This window comes from Saccoglossus kowalevskii, chromosome 9 (assembly GCF_978046115.1).
Source record: "Saccoglossus kowalevskii chromosome 9, keSacKowa6.1, whole genome shotgun sequence".
In the NCBI taxonomy this organism is placed as follows: Eukaryota; Metazoa; Hemichordata; class Enteropneusta; family Harrimaniidae; genus Saccoglossus; species Saccoglossus kowalevskii.
This window is the reverse complement of record NC_140649.1, coordinates 33,073,562-33,096,772: the sequence shown is the minus strand read 5'-3', so window position 1 is coordinate 33,096,772 and position 23,211 is coordinate 33,073,562. Positions and strand designations below refer to the sequence as shown.

At 40.0% G+C, this 23,211-nt stretch overlaps 1 protein-coding gene across 2 annotated transcripts in view; it reads left to right on the top strand.

The window, feature by feature from the left end:
* Window positions 1–2,441: 2,441 nt before the first annotated feature.
* Window positions 2,442–23,211, top strand: part of LOC102801879 (zinc finger FYVE domain-containing protein 16) — a 56,540-nt gene continuing 35,770 nt past the window's right edge. For both annotated transcript variants that reach the window (XM_085503420.1, XM_078006845.2), the window contains exons 1-3: window positions 2,442–2,791; window positions 17,825–17,908; window positions 20,670–22,909. In XM_085503420.1, the coding sequence (XP_085359546.1) occupies window positions 17,839–17,908; window positions 20,670–22,909 (2,310 nt within the window). In that variant the 5' untranslated portion in view covers window positions 2,442–2,791; window positions 17,825–17,838. The remainder of the gene's footprint in view (window positions 2,792–17,824; window positions 17,909–20,669; window positions 22,910–23,211) is intronic.

Sequence of the window (23,211 nt, the reverse complement as noted above, 5' to 3'; positions counted from 1 at the left end):
TTATTCGATCTAAAAAATATATATAATGTCACGATTAATGCTAAACTATTCATATATAATTGAAGAAGCAAATATGGCGAGGACACCAGCATACACCGTACTCTTACAACTAAACGTAATAACAGCACTACCAACAGAAGCTCGGATTAATATGTTGCTGTGATATTCTATCTATTGCTGGCCAACCATTCATGCAAGAATCATTTGTCTGTTTTCGGCCTTCTGTCTCCATCACAGATACACATCAAATTTCACATATATAGTACTACAAAGGGAACATCCTAATTAATTGACGGTTATATACTCACTGAGATCATCAGTATACTGTCAATTATAAACGCGTTGACATGGCTACATGACATTTTAGAGAATTTGTCTCAGTTTATGTGTTTAATTTAACTAAACTTACTAAAATATCACTGCGAGAATATTCTGTTTTTTTAAATTAGTGTAGAGTATTTTAAGTTTGGATTATTGGTGCAATGATAACGGCAACGTGTTATACAGAAAAGAAGCAGTACTGAGTATGCCTAAAGGCACGTTTACTGAATAAAGCACGTTGGTACCTGCAGGAAAAATGTATTTGAGGAGCGTGGCATAACTAGAGGAGAATCTCGTCGGTTGACCAAATTAGTGAAAACCCATTTATTGATTTATGTTAGTGTATATAATCTTGAAATCAGTTCGAGTCAGTACTGGTAGCCAGTTAAGATCGTATCCTCGGGGGCGGAGCTACGTCACAAGACGTTCCACATTGCTAAGACGCGCACCACTGTACATGCATTTCTATGGGCTCTATGCGCGCTGCTGTGGAACGCCGGTCGAGCCGGTGAAAATTCGAGAAAACAACACAAATTCAACTTTGAAGTAATCCTGAACAACCAAATTTATATATGTTACACACGTAGGGCTAATCTTGTTACACTGTTCAGAGGAGTCTCAACAGTTATCCCGAAGTACGGTTTTCTGCGAGTTTTGGGCCTTTGTTTTCACCGCCGCGGGTTGCCAGGCGGTGAAAATGCCCGGATGTCCGCCCCCGAGGATAGAATTTTCCTGACGTGTTCACGTATAGTCCCTCTATACAGAGGCTGTGGTTCACGCTTAGTTCGTGAGACGAGTCGAGCAGTTTCCGTTCTTCAATCAATACACCTTCTTTTCAAATCGCGCCCTCTAGCGACACACACTTCTATGTCGTAAATGAGTAAAAGAAAGTCCCTTCATAAGTCGAAACAGACGCTTGCAGACGGCGTCATTTTTAAATTAATGAAAGTAACATATTGAACATATACTTGATATGTTGGTTATCCAAGATAAAGCGTTTGGAAAGAGAAATATTTATTGGGTTTTAGTCCGTTTATTTTAAAGAATTTCAGTTTTCAAGTCGGAGAAGTATTCACGAGGTTTTAATAATATAATAATTTTGTATAACTAACAATTTAAAGTAATTAACAATACTCTTTATTGGTTTTGTATTCATGTACATATCAGAATAATACAATAAAGTTGTAACAGAAGAAGGTGACGATGTAACAGAAAATGGTGTTCTTCTTTAAGTTCATCATTTACGCAAACTTGACATTTTCATTTTGACAAATCTATATATATGCTAATAATTTGTTTATACTTAACCATTATGTACCTATGCGTAGCTTAGTTAGGCTGACTTGACTAACCCAGCCGTCGTAACTATGTTCTTTTCTATTTTTATATCTTGGTCCGCGAAATTCACGCGCCAACGCCAGAGATATTATAAATTCGTTCTTAAAAAGCAATTGTCATACAATAATTAACAATATTTGCTGACCTAGAACACTTTCTCGGGGGGTTTCTTCAGTTTAATTTCAAATACCCGAGAAATTGTCCTATGTACTTCGTGTTGGTATGCAAGGGATTTTCCACACAAAAACGACGAATGTGGTCGAATTTTATTAGCGGTTTGCATAATGTTACACTCTATGGATCGTTTGGCTGTGAATGTTTGGTATTTTGTCCCTGACTTGTAAAAAAAACTGAAAACCCAGCTTTTCAACTTGTTCCGTATAGTAAATATCGGTAAATTACATTCAAATATAATCGCATTTGTGGTATTATTATTTGTACTCCAGCTAACTGTGGACACATCTTGGGACACATTCTGCAAGTATACTTTAGTTTTGAGTATCATTTTCCTAGATTGGTGGTTTGAAACTGGACATCGCGTATATTGGGCGCGTGCACTGCGGGTACGCCCAGTGACGACATCATATATACTCGTCTTCGATAGTGCTTGACTTCGTGTGATAATGGAAGATAAGAGGCATAAATCAAAACTACCAATCAGTTTGTCGTCATGCTTCCTTCGGAGTCCCAACTCAGACAACACTCGCTAAATACCAATATTATCGCAAATCACGAGACTTGAACTGCGCATGCGTGATAAATTATAAATTTTCAAGATGGCCGTCCAGTTTAATCGAAGAATTTTTTCGCTGTAACCATTCGCCCGTGGCATTGAAGTTTTAGTGGTATTTTGGGACTGTTCCCAGGTTTCGGCGTTTTAAGATGCACTAGTATGCGTCATTGGATGTGTAAACTGGGGAGACTTGGACATTTTGACGTTATTTCATACTGTTATTTGTATCGAATCGCCGAGTTTGCGTCGACATCGGCCAACTGGCAACTGGCACTGCGATCAGTACCTCATTGACATTTGAGTCATCGTGGTCATCTTCTAGTTGCACCTCATCCTTAAATATTTTGTCAAAAACTTCTTCCATACATCTGGAATATTTGTTGCTAGCAGTCGATAAAGGTACGTACTAAACGACAAATTGTCTGATCACTGATCGGTAGTTTGTTTTAGTTCAAGGACGTTGTCGGTACCGACGCCGACTTAGGGCCATGCATGCACTATTTATTTGAAATATATACAGGAAACACTACTTTATAACGTTATGTCATAACGCCGATCCTTGAAGTTTGGACGCGTTGATAAGTCAAGGGCCTCTGACGCAACATATCTCTTCTGGAACGTGCGAGCGTATCGACCTCGACGGTCTTTTTACCATGCATCGACGGTGATACGCCTACAAATTGGTCCAACCAGCGCCAGTGGAGTTGTTCGTGAGCTATTCAGCGCTTACATAACAATGACTTAGCAAGTATGACTCATACCGACTTGTGTGACGTGAGAACAATGAGTGTTATTTTTCTCATGTATGTAAGTGCACGAGTCTGTAGTCTCTTACTTACTGCAAATGGAATTTAAATTATTTTCTATAGAAAATTAGAATTACTTGATAAAATTGACGCGTTAAAAATTGTATCAAGCATGGGGGACAGGTATTCTATGGTGTAGTCTTGATTTTGCAGTTATTGTATTTTGCTGCTTCCTGCATATCTGTTGCCTACTTCTTTGCAACTTCTGTCTTCCTTTTTCTTTATCCAAATTTAAAGTTGCATCCTCAGAATATTCATATAGCTTTATTGGAGGTCTTAGGATTATTATGTGAAGTACTGTACATGATGTTCTAAATTTTCATGAATTGTGGGAAATGTATGTCCAAATTTCACTGTATTTTAGTGCGTCAAAATACTGACACTAACTTTGGCTTTTCATTTGATTATGTGTTTTAAATTTCCTTTATCAACACATTTGACTAGTTTACCATTATCCATAGATTCACAGGAATTCTTTTTCTACCAAATTATGTATGTCACATTAATTTGTGAATCCTGCAAATCCATGTTTTTTTTTTGTTCCTCAAACGCTCACAAATTCAGACCATCAGAATTTCACTTAAGTCGCAATACTCCAATAAATTAATATGAACTTTAATGCCTTATGACATTTCTGAACTAAAAATCTATAGCTTCATACAAAAATGAATAAATTAATATCTGTAATTTACATGTACCTGTCATCTCTGACTATAATTTCATTTCATACAGGTACTAATAACTAGTCTATTCTTGTACAACCTAAAATTCACCACAGAATGCTCCACCTCATTGCTAAGTCAGCTTATGGATTTGTGTTTTATTAAACCAAGTTTGGACCAATAGTTATTATAACCAGCACCATCTATGGTTTACAAAGACTGAATAGCATGACTGTACTGTACATGTTTGTATCCCCTTACTATCACTAACACTAAAGTAAAATCAAAAAGCTCAGAAAGAGCTCGCGTGTGCTGAAAGTATTGAAAGCATGAAGTACAATTAAGTAATACTGTATTTACTATATTATAAGCACATCTTTTAATATACATAAAGCAAAAATTATGTTTATTGCATGCAAAAATCATTGAATTGCCTTATTTTGACATAGACTTGTTTTTGTCATTTATATTTACAGTAATCACATGCTTCTAATAGAGTAAATACAGCATTTAAAAATATAACTGCAGTATTTTCTAGTAGCTATGGTTTAACAATTAAAAAAAGGAACATTGTGTCGCACCTCTCGTTTCTTTCCTCTGCTGTTGGTGTAGGGCCAGCTAGCTCTGGGACCCCACTGGTGAGAGTATACGATAGAATTTTATCTTCAGGGGCGATTCGTGGTGTCACGAGTCGGTATTCAAAAATGCTTTGATGGGTTGAGGTGATGACTCAAAACAGATACAGGACAGCACAGGAAGCAATAGGCTGACAACAAAATCTCAGTTACAAGTCAACATGAGCATTTAATAAATAAGGCAAAATATCAACAAAATGTGTTAAATTTCATACACAATAGTACACAAACATTGTATAAAAATGCACAGCAAAACTCAGCTCATAGCTAGATACTATGCAGCAGTCAATAATAACTATGTTGGCAATATAATATAACAATATAACAACTATCCAAGTTCAATATCACCGTAAATGCACTTCAACAAGCCTTGCACTGCTATAAGTACATAACACAGGTGACAATATAATGAGAAATACACACTAAAGGTACACAATAAATTGGCTATATTCAATAATATCAATGTAGGCAAGGTACACATAAATAGGCTATGTTCAGACTAGTAAACTTGCCACACTCGAATGAAATACAATTACTTTTGTGTCAATAAATAAAGGAAATCACACTATTTAGAATAGCGTGCAACCTGTTGCCACTCACTCACACATACGGGTAGTCTTGCTACGTATAATGTCAGCTGGCTAAAAGTGGAATCGATAAACGCAAAAGGAAATTCGCGCGGCACAGAAATATATATTAAGAGAAACCCAACTAAACACAAATGGGTAAAATTTCCTCAAATACTGTCACCACCTAACACAAGTGACCCCAAATATTAGTACAACGTCTAAATGCAAGCAATAAGAAACAACAAACTGACATTTGAGCTAACAAGACACTGACGTCTCTCACGCGCATACACAGATACACACAGTGACAAATAAAAAAGGGGAAATAACCCAAGAAAAGTCTGAATAAACAGAAATAAATGCACTGATAAATAACTCACAAGTCAATGTTCACTATTCGGTCTTTAGCTGCTTTTCCACGTCAGAACACATAAACGGCGATTTCCTGGGGGATTTCTGTCACAGCGAGGCAAAACAACAATATACGGCACCACAGGAACAGCAAGATTTCACACACTAGACTTCATACACACGTACTGTACATACGTTGCGCTGTATTACAACCAAGTCCGACTCAATTTCCTACAAGCACTTGTCGCAAACAATACAAATCATGTACTGCGCAGTGTTCGTGTCACGATAAGCCTGTCCAACACTCACTCTTCCCCACAGCCTTTCCGTTGCTACCCGTCCTTCCACTGTTTTTGTACTCGTTCCCCCCGTCCTCGCGCTGTTTCTCCTGTTTCCTCCTCCTCGCGATGTTCGTTCCTTCATTCTCGCGCTGTTCGTCCCTCTCGCTAAGTTCTGATCTAGCGTTGAAGCGTACTCAGCCCATTGCTATGCGCGAGTCACATCATTCATAACAACTTTGTACAGATTCCACTGTTTCCTACGAGGTTCGCCATGATCACATGACAGTGTTCTAGAAGTAAACAACCGATGATGGGCGAGACCATTCATGAAAACGGGGGATGTCACTATCACACAAGGTTGAGCACAGCATACAAACTTACAAACAATGTGGCAACAACTTACACAATCTCACAACAAGGGACAGGAAGCGACTGTTGCCCCAAAGTTTACAAGAGAAAACTATGGGTGCGACACTCTCCTCCTCCAAACCCAAGGTCGTCCCCGACCGCATTAATCTTTGACAAAAAAAGTCAAAGACCATCGATCGACAACTCTCACAGAGAAAACAACTTTGTTCTTCATCACCACTATCTTCTCATTTTGCCATTGACTAGTTATCTTCATGTCAACTTCATCTTCACACTGACGGCTAGACCTTTTGACTTAATTATATAAAAAAAACTAACAATATCTCCCCAACAGAAGCTAATTTACATACAACAAAAATGCAAATATCAACACCATATACTTCCAAGTGTGCTAAATTTGGTATTTTAAAGTAAAAGGAACTGGGACCCCCTTCTTCATCTTGCTTCTCCGAAGTTCCACTTCCATCTACTTCCAGAACATCCTTTATCCCATCTACTTCCAGAACATCCTTTATCCTCTTCTCTCACATAAAGAGCAGATGCCAAACGACAACTATGGTGTCTCAACTAGAAGCATGATGAGAGCCTTAGCCTTTGACTCACTGAGTAGTGACACCAAACCACTGACTCACTTGCGACAATACATTCCTATGACTAGATTCCAACACTGGCACATGCATGATGGATTCAGTTGCGCTTGGAACTACATCTCCAACTTTGGTCTTACGACATGCCTCCAATTCAGACATCAGCTTACAAACTTGCTTCTTACAGTCCTCAAGTTCACCTTTAATAACCGCATATTTCTCTGTCTCAGATGGCTTCGGCGCACCATCACACCGCTGTGTACTGGCTATAAACTCATCATACCCATATCTCACAGGTGGTCTAGGTGCTCTCTTTGATCTCCTCACACTCTGACCCACAAATGGTACATCACTGGCTAAATCTCCATCAGGTGCAGGTTCTTCAGCAGTGGGCTCCTCCCTACTACCACTTGACTGGATCAGACCAATCTCCTCAGTTTCACATGACAATGGTTCAGACTCGGCCATACCTCTACAAGCTTCAGATTCTGCCAGCTGGATTTGTCCTTCTGCTGCTTTATTGGGATAGTTCTCCCGGGCATGCACTCTATTTGGAACCACCACCCACTCGACTGAGTCAGAATCAGTTTCATCTCCATCACTAGAACTGCTGTCTTTCTGCCTTGAGCGGGTTCTCACTACTCTTTGCCTGGGTAACTTCTGTTTTGACTGACGCATGGGTCTATCAGGATACTGAACTGGCAAGGAGTGACACGGGAGCAACATATTACGATGTAGAGTTCTATGGTTACCACTACCCTCGGGTCGCAGTTCATACACAGGAATGTTTGGACTTGTCTGTCTAATGACTATGTAGGGTTCTTTCTCCCATCGGTCTGCAATCTTATGTTTTCCTCGCACCGACAAATTCCTGACCAAGACCCTATCTCCTGGTTCCAAATCAGCTGTTCTTGTGTGTTTATCATATCGCTTCTTATGTTGAGCTGCTTTCTTGTCTGCATGCTCAGATGCTAACTTGTATGCCTCTGCCAGACGCTTGCGTAGATGGACAGCATACTCTGCAGCGCTCTCTACAGCATCCTCCTTAGTCTCAAGCCCCAGGTACACATCAACAGGCAATTTGGGGTGCCTCCCATACATCAAAAAATATGGAGAGTACCCCGTAGCATCACTTCTCGTGCAATTGTAGGCATGCACAACTGGTCCAACATGTTGCCTCCAATTCTGTTTCTGTTCCTCAGTAAGTGAGCCTAACATTCCAAGCAATGTCTGATTGAATCGCTCACACTGTCCATTCCCTTGCGGATGATAAGGTGTTGTCCGAGACTTGATAACACCTGTCATTTCACACAGATGGCGTATCACTCCACTTTCAAAGTTGCGACCTTGATCTGAATGAAGCCTAGCCGGGAAACCATAGTGATTCATAAAATGATCTACAAGGGCTTCTGCAGTGACCTTTGCTGTCTGATTTCTTGTGGGGATAGCTAATGCATATCTAGTGAAGTGGTCAGTTGCAACCAATATATCTTTATATCCCCCTTTAGATGCTTCAAGTGTAAGATAGTCAATGCACAACAACTCCAGTGGCCGTGTAGTTTTGATACTAACCAATGGAACCTTGGTTCTCCCCTCAGCAGTCACCTTGCGTCTGATACAGTTGTCACAGGACTGTACTTTCTTTACTACATCACCTGCCATCTTTGGCCAATAAAACCTGGCTCTCATCAACTCAAGTGTCCTGTCTTGTCCCAGATGCCCAACATCATCATGCAGTGCTTCAAGGGCAGTGCCGCGAAACCTTTTTGGCAAGAACAACTGATACATCATATGGCCGTCAGCATCTTTCCTCTGTCTGTACAGAACGCCCTTCCTCACACACAGTCGACTCCACTCCTTGAGGGCATCTAGCACCTCAACAGACTCAGTTTCGCGTTCCCTCTTGTTGGGTTTATGTCCTCTCAGAAAAAGCTCATGCACTCTCCCAACGACTGGATCCTTTAATTGCTCTTCTCGCCACATCTCAGGTGTCATTTCTGGAAGTGTCCCTTGACATACGTCAACACTTGGTTCACCTAGTGCCAAAGGCACAGCCGTTGATGCAGCACCAATCACCTCTACACAGGGAATTGTGTCAGCCATTTGAGCTCGACAAACAGCTGATACTTCTTCAGATGTCATGACTTCACTATCACGTTTTGTAGGTGGGCACCAGTCTAACCAATGAGGTTTCTCCTTCCTGTCTGTTGAGTACCCCTGCTGCGGTCGACGTGACAAGGCATCAGCATCACCATTCAATTTTCCTGGTCTGTACTCAAGTGTGAAATCATGCTCTGCAAGACGCGCCAACCACCGATGCCCCGTGGCATCCAAACGTGCTGATGTCAGGATGTAGGTCAGAGGATTGTTGTCTGTGACCACTTTGAATTTGTTTCCATACAACACATCCCTAAATTTATCACTGACTGCCCATTTCAGTGCTAAAAACTCCAGCTTGTGAGCTGGATAATTCTTTTCACTCTTGGAAAGCCCCCTGCTGGCATATGCCACTACTCTCTTCACTCCGTCATGGTCTTGATACAGGGCCGCACCCAGTCCTATTTGACTAGCATCTGTGTGCAACTCAAATGGTTTCTCGTAGTCAATATAGGCCAACACTGGCGGTGTTGTTAGACGATCAATCAATATTTCAAAAGCAGCTTGACATTCCGCAGTCCATTTGAACTCAGGAAGTTCTTTTCTGCCACAATATTTCTTCTTATTGTTCTTTCTTACATACAAACCCACGGTCAGTTCATTCAGTGGTTTTGCTATCTTTGCAAAATCCTTTACATAGCGACGATAATACCCAGCAACTCCCAAGAAAGTCTTCACTTCCTTGGCACTTCGTGGAACTGGCCACATACGCAGGGCTTCTGTTTTGGCAGGGTCTGTGCGTACTCCATCTTTAGAAACAATGTGTCCTAAGTATTTCACTTCCTGTCTGAAGAACTGGCACTTTTTGGCAGTGACCTTCAACCCATTGTCACGCAGCTTCTTCAGCACTTCTCCTAGCCTCTCAAGGTTTTCACGAAATGAAACAGAGTAGACAATCACATCATCCTGATAAACCAAACAGGTCTTAATGGCTAAGTCGCCTAGACATCTCTCCATAACTCTCTGAAATGAGCTGGCACTACCAGAGAGCCCCATAGGAAGCCTATTGCACTCATAGTGACCAACTGGTGTCACAAAAGCAGTCTTCTCTATGTCACGTTCATCCATGCTCATTTGCCAGTACCCACTCTTCAAGTCTATGGTTGAGAACCACTCTGCTCCCTTCAATGCGTCCATGCTTTCCTCTATTCTGGGCAGTGCATAGGCATCTCGGATGGTTTTCGAGTTCAATTTGCGATAGTCGATGCAGAGTCGCTTACTCCCATCCTTCTTCGCAACCAACACAATGGGAGCAGCATAAGGGCTGTTTGATTCTCTGATGATTCCACCATCTAGCATCCCCTGGAGGATTCTCTTTAGCTCACTGTACATTGAAGGTGGCACCCTCCTGTGTCTCTCTCTAACTGGAATATCATCAGTAAGACGTATCCGATGTTTCACTAAATCACACTTGCCTAGATCATTTTCATGCTTAGAGAAGGAATCAACATGATCTCTGAAAAAGTTCTCAGCCATCTTCAACTCGTGCTCATCAATAGGTGCACCATGCAGATCAAACTGGACTCCATCTATTTCTAAACAATGTGGTTCATTGTCAGCAAAATCTGTCCCAGAAAAATGAGACTTCTCCCCAGTACTACTCACTTCAATCACTGCGGTTGCTCTCCCAATCACACATCCTGGCTTGACAGTGATACTTTTCTGTGAAGTGTTAGATATTCTCACTGGAACCCTTGACTTCTTTCCCTCACATTCCAACACAGCTACTGCAGGCTCTGCTTCTATGGGCGCCCATGAGTTTCCAGTTGGCTCTACAGCCACCACATATCTGTCCCTTCTAGTGCCACCTTTAACCTTGCCCCATATGATTTGGCAGTCATCAGGACGAATCATCACTGGCTTGTTTATATCAGCCCTCACTTCTCCTACTTGACCTTTCGGCCCTAGGAACTTGTCTCGTGCATCCAAGTCACGCTGCACCAGTCTAGCCGCTGTTGACTTCATGTATCTAGCAGCACCACTGTATCCATGACCACTGCCACTGTTTTCATATGAGCGGTGACATTGATCTAAGACATTTGTGCCAATGGTCACAGGAGTCTTTAGAGTGTAGTCATTGTCTGGCACAACGAGAGCTACTGCATCATGATTCTCTGTTCTACCAAACACCCTAGCTGGAAACTTGACAGTCACCTCAATGTGCCCCAGAAAAGGTACTTCTTGGCCACCAGCACCAGTAACAATAAAATCCTCCTCCATTCTCAGCATTGGGCAAGACTTAAGGTGCTCCTTATAAAAACGTTGCCCAACTGTTGTCACTTGTGAACCAGTGTCCATCAAACATTTGCTTTGTTTGCCCTCAATAAAGACAGTCTCCTCACGGGCAGATCCAACCATTCTGTTCCACACCACAGACTGCAGCATCATTGGCTTGCCTCCATCTTGAGCCATGTGTGCATCTTCTGAAGAACAAGGTTTTGCATTGGGCTTCCCAGACCTCCTGTGTCCTCTAGATATTCTACTTGTTGCACAGCGAGAACCTGATCTCCCACCAGACCCATCCTTCTCTTTGTCCTTTCTTTCAGGGCAGTTTCTGGCTATGTGGCCAAATTTATCACACTCACGGCACTGTATGTTCCGTTTATCACACTTTATCTTGCGTGGACAATCTCTTGAGTAGTGTCCAACCTCTCCACACGAGTAGCATGCATTGCCTCGAGGCTTGGTGTCAGCGCCTCTGATTGGTTGCTCTTTGTCTGCAACCTCACACTGCTTCAGTCGGGTTTCAACTGCCTCAATGCGAGCCACCAATGACTCAAGTGGTGTCAGCACTTTCTGTAATGCTTTGACATGTGCAGAACCAGCTGGACTATCCTCATCGCACACATCCTCACCAGACAATTGTTGCGATTTGGCACCAATCAAACGCTTTGGCTTGGCCAAAGCCTGAACCTGTTCTCTCACTTCTTGCTCAGCTTCTCGGGTCACACGCAACAACTCATCGTAAGTGCTGGCCCCATGGTAGCCATGGCGAGCTATGGACTTCACTTTTGCATCAGAAATGTTGCGCCAGAACACTGTTCTCAATGTCTTGTCTAACTGACTAGAGTCAATGCCACCCCGCTTCCTAACAGTCTCCAATGCAAGTTCCAATCGGTTCCCATACTCAACTATGGATTCACTCTCCTTCTGCTGACTGTTACTGTAGAACTGGGCCAGCAGGGTCTCTCCAGTCTCAACTTCGCCAAACCTGCCTTCTAACTTCGCTATGATCTCATCAGCGGTTACACCCATGTCCATATACATCACCAATCGAGCTGCACTACCATGTAGAGAGGCTCGAATAGCTTGTAGCACTATCTCTGGAACCTGCCAGTTTGTTTCCCGCAGTAGTTGAGCTTCATACTTCCATACCTCAAAGACTACATCTCCTTTTCGACCAGGGTCACCTGAGAATGAAGACAACCTAGGCCTCTGCTGCACATATGTCGGCCTAGTCCACTCACGCTTACCATAGTGCTCAGGTTGAACTTCTGGTGCTCTCACAGGAAGGCTATCACCAAACCCTCTACTCCTGATCTTGCCTGCATTGTCCATCTGGACACCACGTTCAGACAGGAACAGGTTCTCTGACTCTCGCTGACGCAGTCGCTCATTACTCTCTCTCAGCTCCTGTACCAACTTACGTGACCGCTCAATCTCTTCTTCTAACTCACGTTGATGAGCCACAGTATGCAACTCAGACACTCCTGAAGCAGGAGTTCCATCAAGTTTAGGAACTTCGTCATCACTGCCACTAGAAGCCATGTCTACTGATTGCTGAACCACTGGTTACTGAGCCAAAAAAACAAGCCGCAAGGGACCACAATTGAAACCTCCACTGTACAAAGTATATCACAAATCAAAGCGTCACCGACACGTACTTCGTAATCGTAACACGCCGCCCCACGTTGGGCGCCACTGTCGCACCTCTCGTTTCTTTCCTCTGCTGTTGGTGTAGGGCCAGCTAGCTCTGGGACCCCACTGGTGAGAGTATACGATAGAATTTTATCTTCAGGGGCGATTCGTGGTGTCACGAGTCGGTATTCAAAAATGCTTTGATGGGTTGAGGTGATGACTCAAAACAGATACAGGACAGCACAGGAAGCAATAGGCTGACAACAAAATCTCAGTTACAAGTCAACATGAGCATTTAATAAATAAGGCAAAATATCAACAAAATGTGTTAAATTTCATACACAATAGTACACAAACATTGTATAAAAATGCACAGCAAAACTCAGCTCATAGCTAGATACTATGCAGCAGTCAATAATAACTATGTTGGCAATATAATATAACAATATAACAACTATCCAAGTTCAATATCACCGTAAATGCACTTCAACAAGCCTTGCACTGCTATAAGTACATAACACAGGTGACAATATAATGAGAAATACACACTAAAGGTACACAATAAATTGGCTATATTCAATAATATCAATGTAGGCAAGGTACACATAAATAGGCTATGTTCAGACTAGTAAACTTGCCACACTCGAATGAAATACAATTACTTTTGTGTCAATAAATAAAGGAAATCACACTATTTAGAATAGCGTGCAACCTGTTGCCACTCACTCACACATACGGGTAGTCTTGCTACGTATAATGTCAGCTGGCTAAAAGTGGAATCGATAAACGCAAAAGGAAATTCGCGCGGCACAGAAATATATATTAAGAGAAACCCAACTAAACACAAATGGGTAAAATTTCCTCAAATACTGTCACCACCTAACACAAGTGACCCCAAATATTAGTACAACGTCTAAATGCAAGCAATAAGAAACAACAAACTGACATTTGAGCTAACAAGACACTGACGTCTCTCACGCGCATACACAGATACACACAGTGACAAATAAAAAAGGGGAAATAACCCAAGAAAAGTCTGAATAAACAGAAATAAATGCACTGATAAATAACTCACAAGTCAATGTTCACTATTCGGTCTTTAGCTGCTTTTCCACGTCAGAACACATAAACGGCGATTTCCTGGGGGATTTCTGTCACAGCGAGGCAAAACAACAATATACGGCACCACAGGAACAGCAAGATTTCACACACTAGACTTCATACACACGTACTGTACATACGTTGCGCTGTATTACAACCAAGTCCGACTCAATTTCCTACAAGCACTTGTCGCAAACAATACAAATCATGTACTGCGCAGTGTTCGTGTCACGATAAGCCTGTCCAACACTCACTCTTCCCCACAGCCTTTCCGTTGCTACCCGTCCTTCCACTGTTTTTGTACTCGTTCCCCCCGTCCTCGCGCTGTTTCTCCTGTTTCCTCCTCCTCGCGATGTTCGTTCCTTCATTCTCGCGCTGTTCGTCCCTCTCGCTAAGTTCTGATCTAGCGTTGAAGCGTACTCAGCCCATTGCTATGCGCGAGTCACATCATTCATAACAACTTTGTACAGATTCCACTGTTTCCTACGAGGTTCGCCATGATCACATGACAGTGTTCTAGAAGTAAACAACCGATGATGGGCGAGACCATTCATGAAAACGGGGGATGTCACTATCACACAAGGTTGAGCACAGCATACAAACTTACAAACAATGTGGCAACAACTTACACAATCTCACAACAAGGGACAGGAAGCGACTGTTGCCCCAAAGTTTACAAGAGAAAACTATGGGTGCGACAATTGTATTTTTTATTTTAGGGTGGCTCTGGATTCCAGTTCAGATTCATTTTGAGTTAGTATTCGGGTTTGGGTAAATGACAGTAATACTCATATAACATTCTTTGAATACCTTATAATTTGCTCTTTGAGGAGCACATATTGGTCGTAATTAGTTGTATTTTAATAATCCGGACTCCAATATACAATGAATATAACTGTTCATTTACAGACACTTCCATCAAAGCAAATACAATTGATGTCCTAATGTATCATATCGGGTGGCTTGGTAACCCTTACAACTACTTCTTGTACTTTTACTGTATGACACTTAACCTCAATTTGTAATTTTCAATAGTTGCACTCTGTAACCCACTTCTACTCATCCTAGCAAAAGATGATATATTATGTGAATGCAATCAAAATGTCAGTAAACATTTATTCTTTTGTACTTTTAACAAAATGATTTGATAAATGATCAATATCAATTTATCTTACCAAAATTGTTTGTTCCAACGTTTGTTTTCTCTCATGGCTCTTAAAATACATTAGGTTGGATTGCATCTTATTTCTTGATAAGTAATTCTTGTATATACACAGTATAGATTTAGTAAGCTGGATACTTGCCATACAGTTTGGTGGCAGCGTTATCACTGTACAAATCTTTTTGAATGTACAGTATAGATTTTCTAAGCCTAAATTACCTAAAGTAGACACAAGGTACTACTATGAAAGCTTCAGTTTCTATTAAAATGGTACAAAGCAACAGAAGGGGAAACAACTTCAATTAGCATCTGCACATACATGTACCGGATTCTGTCGTAAATTAGTCCATCTGAAAAATCGGCCTGGGCGGTTTCATGGCTGGTGGGGGTTGAAAATTTCAGAAAATGATCATCAAATATTGTTGGGGGCTTATATTTTCATTGAAAAATCCACCTACGCTGATTTCAACGCTGGCAGTTGGACCACCCAAAGCGAAAGAAACTATTGCAGAAGCTAATCTAAAAATTTTTTCTTGCTGGATTAAAAAGTAGACCGCGCAACTTTCACCAAAAAAAATCACATAAAGTAACACGGTGCGCCAAATACAATAATCTTGTTTTATTTTATTAGTAACAAAAGTATGTTCTAAAAGTAGTTTCAAATAAAAACAAACCCAACTGCATTGCTTAGTAGCAAATGATCACGGTAACATAATCGGTCATACTGCGTTTCACAATTGTTAACGTGCAAAAGATAAATTTGGTGAATTGTTATGAAATGCAAATAAATTTCAACTTATTTCATCAAAAGCGAATGATTCCGATTGCATTTTCGCTCGATGCTGTAGAAATGAATATCCACCATATTTTGACCTGGGACGGTGTTCTTTGACTTGACAGGTCAAATCCATAATTAACCAATGAGAACGATAGATGATGCCAACGTGTTCAAATTACCATAGCTCATTTAAATATGTTAATGTTATTAAACGCAGCACGGAAGAGATTTGTGGATGTTGTTGTACGATCTTTTGGCTTGGATTTTGGTGGGAAAGTGGCATGATTTGTTTTTAAATAACAAAATTATTTATTTTCAAAAGATAAACTGAGCATTTGAAGAATAATTTAATTATGTTAACAGTTCATTGTCGAAACGAAGCTTATACCCATTCACGCTAGTCGCAATAAACATCATACTCTTGAATAGGCATCAATGACTACCGTGAAACTTTAGGCATCAGAAAAGATTAAAATAACACCTTAAAAAACTGCCGAAAAAATTGCAATTTCTTGGTCCCATTTTATTTTTTTTAAAACCCAAACTACCATGGCCCAGGGCGAATTTACGACAGAATCCAGTATAAGGGATGGGAAATTTTGGGGTTTCACTTGTTCAAAAAGAATGGGTGTGGCTTCTATTAGTGATGTGACTTTTAGTACTGATTTTACAGTATTTCATGTACAAAGGCATACATTTATGTTTATGATAATACTATATAAATGGATAGAAATTCATATTTTAGTTGTTTAGCTCACATGTATATATTCTGTACACTCTAACCTTTTGACCCACATGTATGTTCATTTGATGCGTCAAAGGTCATTTTGGCAAGTATTTCATGAAATAAAAACTATGTACAAAATGGTAAAAAATAAACAGTTAAAAACAGTTTACCCCGGGTAACTTAAATTAATCTTATTTAAATTGTCAGTAATTATCAGCTGCTCATTACAATAACTTCCTGTCATGGTGACAGTTTTAATCGAAATTTTTTTTTTTATTTTGACAGTAAATTATAAATAAATAAAAAATAATAATCTTCCTACATAATCTAAAGTGAAATGATTAGTGCTTATAACCCCTGGTGTTCTTACATGGCCACTTATCATTATTCACACTAAAGTAAGCACTCACATGTACCCACTCTATGTTCGGCTTTCCAGTGTACTATCCACCCTCACTATTAGAGAAAATAATCCCTCCAGCATTTGAGATTGGTTCACCCAAGTGTGAATTATTTTCCAGTGTGTACTATTCTGTATTTTCTTCCTCGGGGTGGCACCAATAAGTACTGCATTACCAGCCATTGCTAGTCTAAATCTTGCATGTATTCATTTTCTATATTTATCTTATGTTTATTACTGTTTTGTTTCAGGATAGCATTCTGTTGCAGATTTTACGTGTGTGTTGTATATGTCTAAGGCATTTTTTTTTTAGAAATTGGGTCACTCTGAATTTGAATTTTATTTCCATATTATTTTTTCAAAACATAGGTCACTGTGAGCCACTGATTATACAGCTCCCTCGTATATATTCTGATGTACTCTCAGGTGTAGGCTGTGATCTTTTAACTGTGCATTCATGTTACAAGCAACATTTACTAAATAAAGTAGTTTGTTACAGTAATGTTTTTTTCTGGTTGGTTGTGAGAGGAGAGTTCCCAGCACGTGATTTCTATGCATAGGGCTCCAGGTTTAGTTTGCTGGGATTGATTTGCAATGTAAAAACACCAGGGAATGTAGCATGTACCTACAATTTAATCAGATTTTCTCTGCCATGTGACATTTTCGTTTTTGTCAGCATATTAGTCAAGAATGAATAACATGCACATTTGTTCCTCGGGGTCTCTTTTCTTAGCTATTTCTGTTTTATGACGCACCATGCTCATCAGAGCCTCCTCTGCTGAATTTACTACAACTTGAAATATGCTAATGAGTTGTCCTGAGGAACTAATGCATGTGCTGCCCAGCATGTCTGTTTCTAACATGATCAAGTCACGATAAGGAAATGTTGGTTTGAAAAGTACATCCCTTCAACCCCCACTTCTTGCAATCTGCCACCACTTGTAAACAGCCTCTAAAACAAATGGGTAACTATTGTCTCTCTTTACTAGGTCAAAGGTCAAAGATGGCTTCCTCATTCTTTGCCCAGGCTGATGACATTGATAGTTTATTGGATGAGTTTGAGAAAAATGAAGGTAATGACTGATTCGGGTCATAAAATCATTTCTGTAATCAGCAGATCATTTCAATATGTCATTAATGTGTTGTCGTGGTAACTAAAATCAAATTATCATCATAGTAGTATAAGGGGCGGGTCCCATTTTCATACATTACATTTTTTTCAATAATTCAGATATACATGTATGTTACTTTTGTGTATCAGTCCTACATGTGAATGTTGTGTTATAATACTGCACAATGTGTGTGCGTGTGTGCAGAGTTAGTTACTTACAAAGCTATGCATGTCCATATATGTATGTGTAATTCTTTGATATTCTGTTCGTACGTAGCATTTGTTGAGACCTATCAACCAATTATACACCATATCAACTGCATATTTCTCACCACAGTATTCAACTCGATATAAAGACCAACCCTCATTTATAAAATAAGACTTGTACTAATGTCGCTATTAATTGATTATTAATTAATTCTTAACTTTGCTCGAAAACATTTAAATGAGTTTAACTCGAGTGAAATTAATTATCACATTTTTAATCTCATATGTGGTAAGTATGTATAAAAGAAACATACTTGGGAATCAAGATAAATATTCAGACTCCCAGAGTAAATTTCATTCATATTTGTGTATATCAGCTGGCATGGTACTGGTATGATGGCAACAGAATTATTTGTTGCTTTAACCATCGATGTGTTTTTGTAAGGAAAGCTTTATGTACTGTAAAAAACTTTATTTTCACTGAAATTAATTTTCTCTGAAAAGACTTTTTAGGTGTGTTGTATGGAATTTATTTTCACTGATTTTTAGTGAGTTGAATGTAAAAGATAGGAAAAAAGGTATATTCGTTGGATTTTATTTTCACTGAATCATTCCTTCAGCAAAAATAGCGAAAATTAATTCCAAGCGAAAATAAAGTATTCCACAGTATGTGTGGTTAATTGTAACATACTGATTTGTATGTAACCTATAGCTGTGACAACACTTGGAATGCAACTGAGATTACTTAGCTTCTCTTGATTCCAGAGCTCAAAGTATACAAAGTCAGCTAGGGTAAAGGCATTTCAAAATTGTTTAATAGTAACTACATTGCATGTAAAAGCTGGCTGAGATGCTTGTGGCTGTTTGTTTATGGGTCTAGTGTTACTGTCTCTGACTAATGTCGGCTTATTAGTTTTCTATAGTGTACTACAAGGACTTTCTGTCATCTTATCTTTCATGGTCAGAATTTATTCAATTGTAGCAAATAATGCAATCAATTATCGTGAGTGTAACATTTGTGAGAAAAACAATAAGGGAAGTACCGTACTCATCCAACTTAGTGCCCAGGGTACTCGGCTCACAAAATCATTTTATATATGGGGTTGGGTGCTAAGTCAAGCACCCTACTCAAAAAATAGGCCAAAAGACAATGTTGGTTCACATAATGTGCCAGATTATACAATGACAAAACAAAAATGATTCATTAAATATGCATGTTTTATTAGAATATTATTTACATACCATATGATTTTATTAGGGTCTGTGGGAAAACAGTCAAAATCAAGAGATCCATCATTATCTTTGTTGAATGTTTTCAATTGTTCGCAAAGTAATTTCCACCATGATGTTTTCCTGCACTAACAATGTCCTTTGACCTGATACTGTTATTAACCAATCAGAATGCAGTTTTGTACTGACACAATTTCTGGAGGAATTCCCTGAAGGCATTCTGGTACCAGTAATCGAAAGTGAATTATTGATGTCAAAGTATGACCTGTTGAAATTGATTTCGACAGAAAATGGCATGAATTTTTAAAATAGGGTACTTAGCAATTTTTGAAAGGTAAACTAAATATGGAATGAAGTATTTACCGTCTTGCATAGTTGTTAACAAGTCATTGTTGAAGCACATTTTACAAACAGTTACCATGGTCTGTGCATTCACACGATATTCTCGGCAGCAAATTTGAACGCTGTATTATATAAACAATCATTACTAGTATCGAGAAAAGTCAAACATTGCTTGAAGACCAGCTTTTATGAAATTTGGAGCATTTTGGAAGGGATTGACGCTTAGCTGAACGTGAACCAGAAAATAGAAATGCCCAAAAGTGGGGATGGAGGCACTTAGTCGGACAAGTACTACATGTATAATATTGTGCATAATTGTTGACATTGCACACATATTCTACCACAGTGGTTTTATTCTCATACTTCAGCTGTATACTAAATTTGTGAGTGATTTCTCAGAATAAATGTAAGAAGTTCAGCTAAAATACTGTAAAACCATTTTTTCCATTACCATTTAATTTTAGTGTTTTGACTTTTTGAGCATATTTACATTGTACTGTAACTGGCAACGTGGATTCAATTTAGTGGATTACAATTAGCAGCAAAAATAGAAAAATTACAGTACTTAAGTAATTATTAATTAATGGGACCATGAAAAAAATAATGTAGCTGAATTTCTTAAAGACTAATCAAACTAATATTTTCACAGAGAGACAGTGTAAAACAGTAGAAACATGAAGAAAGTGTAATTAGTTCTATTTCTCATCAATAAGAGGAAAATCAAGGTAGATTGGTACATTGTAACCATTTCCATTGAAGTTATTGGAGGGAAACCATCAAATTCTTGTTTCAATAAAAATTAGATGGTCCGGATATTAAAGAAGTCCAAAAAATATTATTGTATTATTGTATATGTATAATAGGATTTTGTGCAAAAGTAATCATTTTTCACTCAAATAAGCGATGTCAGAAGTTTTTATAAGTGTCTCCCTTTTTTTTTACAGATTCTGCATTCGGTGCTCGTAAACTCTCTGGAAACTCGCAACAAAATTGTTATCATGATTTGAATGGTGTTAATCCACCAGATAGTATGGAAAATAGTAATCCTATGGAACGATATGGACTAACCTTTGAGCCTGCAGATCTCCTCGATTTATCAGAAGCAGACTTTGCTCCGGCACTGTCGCCGATTATTAACCCCGTCTCTGGAGCACCAAAGGATTATCACGATGGGCAGGATGCTTCAGAGAGTAGTGTTAACCTGGAAACTTCACCAGACAATACTGTGACGACTTTATCTGCCTCAAACAGCCGTGTGAGAACTGATAGCAATTCATTGTTAGGCAATCAGGACTTCAGTTCTTTCTTACCGACTAATTTACCCCACAGCGTATCACTGGAAAATTTACAAAGTGTGAGCACCAACAGCAAACAAGAAAAAAGTAACTTAGACCTTGATTTATTGACGGTGGAAAACCCAGTGCTGTGTTCTAGCAGTTTACTGATGCCAGATAACCACTGGCAAGCATCCAAGATCCCACCTGGACTTAACCATAGCAATACACAGCAATTTGACTCATTACCTCATCCTGTTGTGATGCCTGGCTCATCGCAGCCAATTGAACCAGTCACTGCAAACGACCAAGAGCAAACTAATCATGAAACTAACAAGTACAATACTCATGTCAGTGAATCAGAGAATGTCAACAATTCGGATTCTCTGCATACTGCGAATACTGACCTCTCTCCATCCTCAATTGAGGAGAGTACTGTCTCTTCGCTTGATTCTAGTACAGTCCAAGATAACAGTTCAGAGGTACCTCACCCAGAAGCGCCTGTGGGCTTTGATAATATTGAGAATATTGAAGTAAAGGAAGATGATATGAACGCTTACTTGGAAGCAATGGATGATAGCGATTCACAGGTAGCGCTACCACCCACTGATGTGCATAGTTCAGAACCTTTTCCTACAAATGATGAATGTGGAAGGCCAGTGGTTGTCCAATCTGAAACTGTGAGTGCAGCTACTGAGACTAGAGATACTAGGCAGGAAACTCCACAAACACAGAATGACTTATCAAGCACAGATCCACATTATTCAACACTTAGCACAGACATTGCAGCTGCAGAGAACACTCCAGTACCAGTGAACCAGCCTAATGTGTCGGATACATCTACACCATCACCTGCATCACAGGATACAAACATTTCAGCATCTCCCGACCACGAGATGTCCTCTATTGACACAGCTGATGACTCTCAGAGAACAACACCGGGGGTAAGTATGATGCCCCAGGATGAAATGCCGACAAATCTCAGAACTTCAGGAATATCGGCAATTGAAATCTGGAGTCAGCCCTCTACTGAGAACGCACCTTCACAGGGAAATATTGTCACAATACATTCAACAGATCAGCCACTGTTAACAGACCCACCAACACCACGATTGCCATCATATGCTGAAGCGATGGCGGGGATGTCGCCAGTACGAACAAATAGGCCTGTCTTGTCAATAGGGGCAAATGAAACGGGTGAAACGACTGAACTAAATTCAGGTCACAGGACTAACCCCGTAACTCCGGTTGAGAATAATTTGTCTGTGATGGACGCTGCAGCCTCCGCGCTTGAAGGGCTCTCTGTAGCCACTGCTGCAACTATGATGACATCATCAACACAAGTTATGAAACCCAGCGATGTTGAAAATCTTCGGCTGCAACAGCGGAAGCAGCATTCTCCAGAAACGCCTGAACATACATGTATGGCGAATGACACTGGTGCGGAGGGCTGTTCAGAGAGCGATCCTCGGAATACCCCACCAGTAGCGATTAGGCAGAACACTCTGAGACAAAATTTACGCTTGGATTTTAACCATGCTGGGTCACGCAAAGTACTCGCTGATTATCCGCCACCTAGCGAGACGCTTGAACATGCAAATGAAGCCCTGACTGAAAATGAAGCTGTTAAGGCAAATAATGAAGTGCAGGTACTGCTTGAAGACGAACACAGTACTGATGACCCAGCACATTCCATTAATTCAGCAGCTGGCTCTGCTGAACAAACTTTGTCGGCTATTAACAGTGAAGATTTCCAAACTCGGTTTAATGTTGACTTACCTGAGGGTGCCTTTCAGTTAGGGAATGTAGCTCCTCTGTGGGTACCAGATCCAGAGGCCCCTAACTGCATGATGTGTAGTACAAAGTTTACATTTACTAAAAGAAGACATCATTGTAGAGCTTGTGGGAAGGTAAGTCCATACCCATGTGTGACTCAGTATATGTACCTGATTTTGACTTTGATGTGACTAATTTGCATAATTTTGATATTTTAAGTACTAATCATTACATTTCAATGAAACTTGCTACATACAGTACAGTTCTCGCGGAAGCTTTGGCTTCACTTCAGCTTCACCTTCGCTTCAGCATCGCATCATTATGGCATTGTTATGGCTTCAGCATCGCTTCAACGTCGCGACATTAAAAAGTTAGGCGGTTATCGCTTCGCTTCATTGTGGCCTCATTATGGTGACAATGTGGCATCAGCATCGCT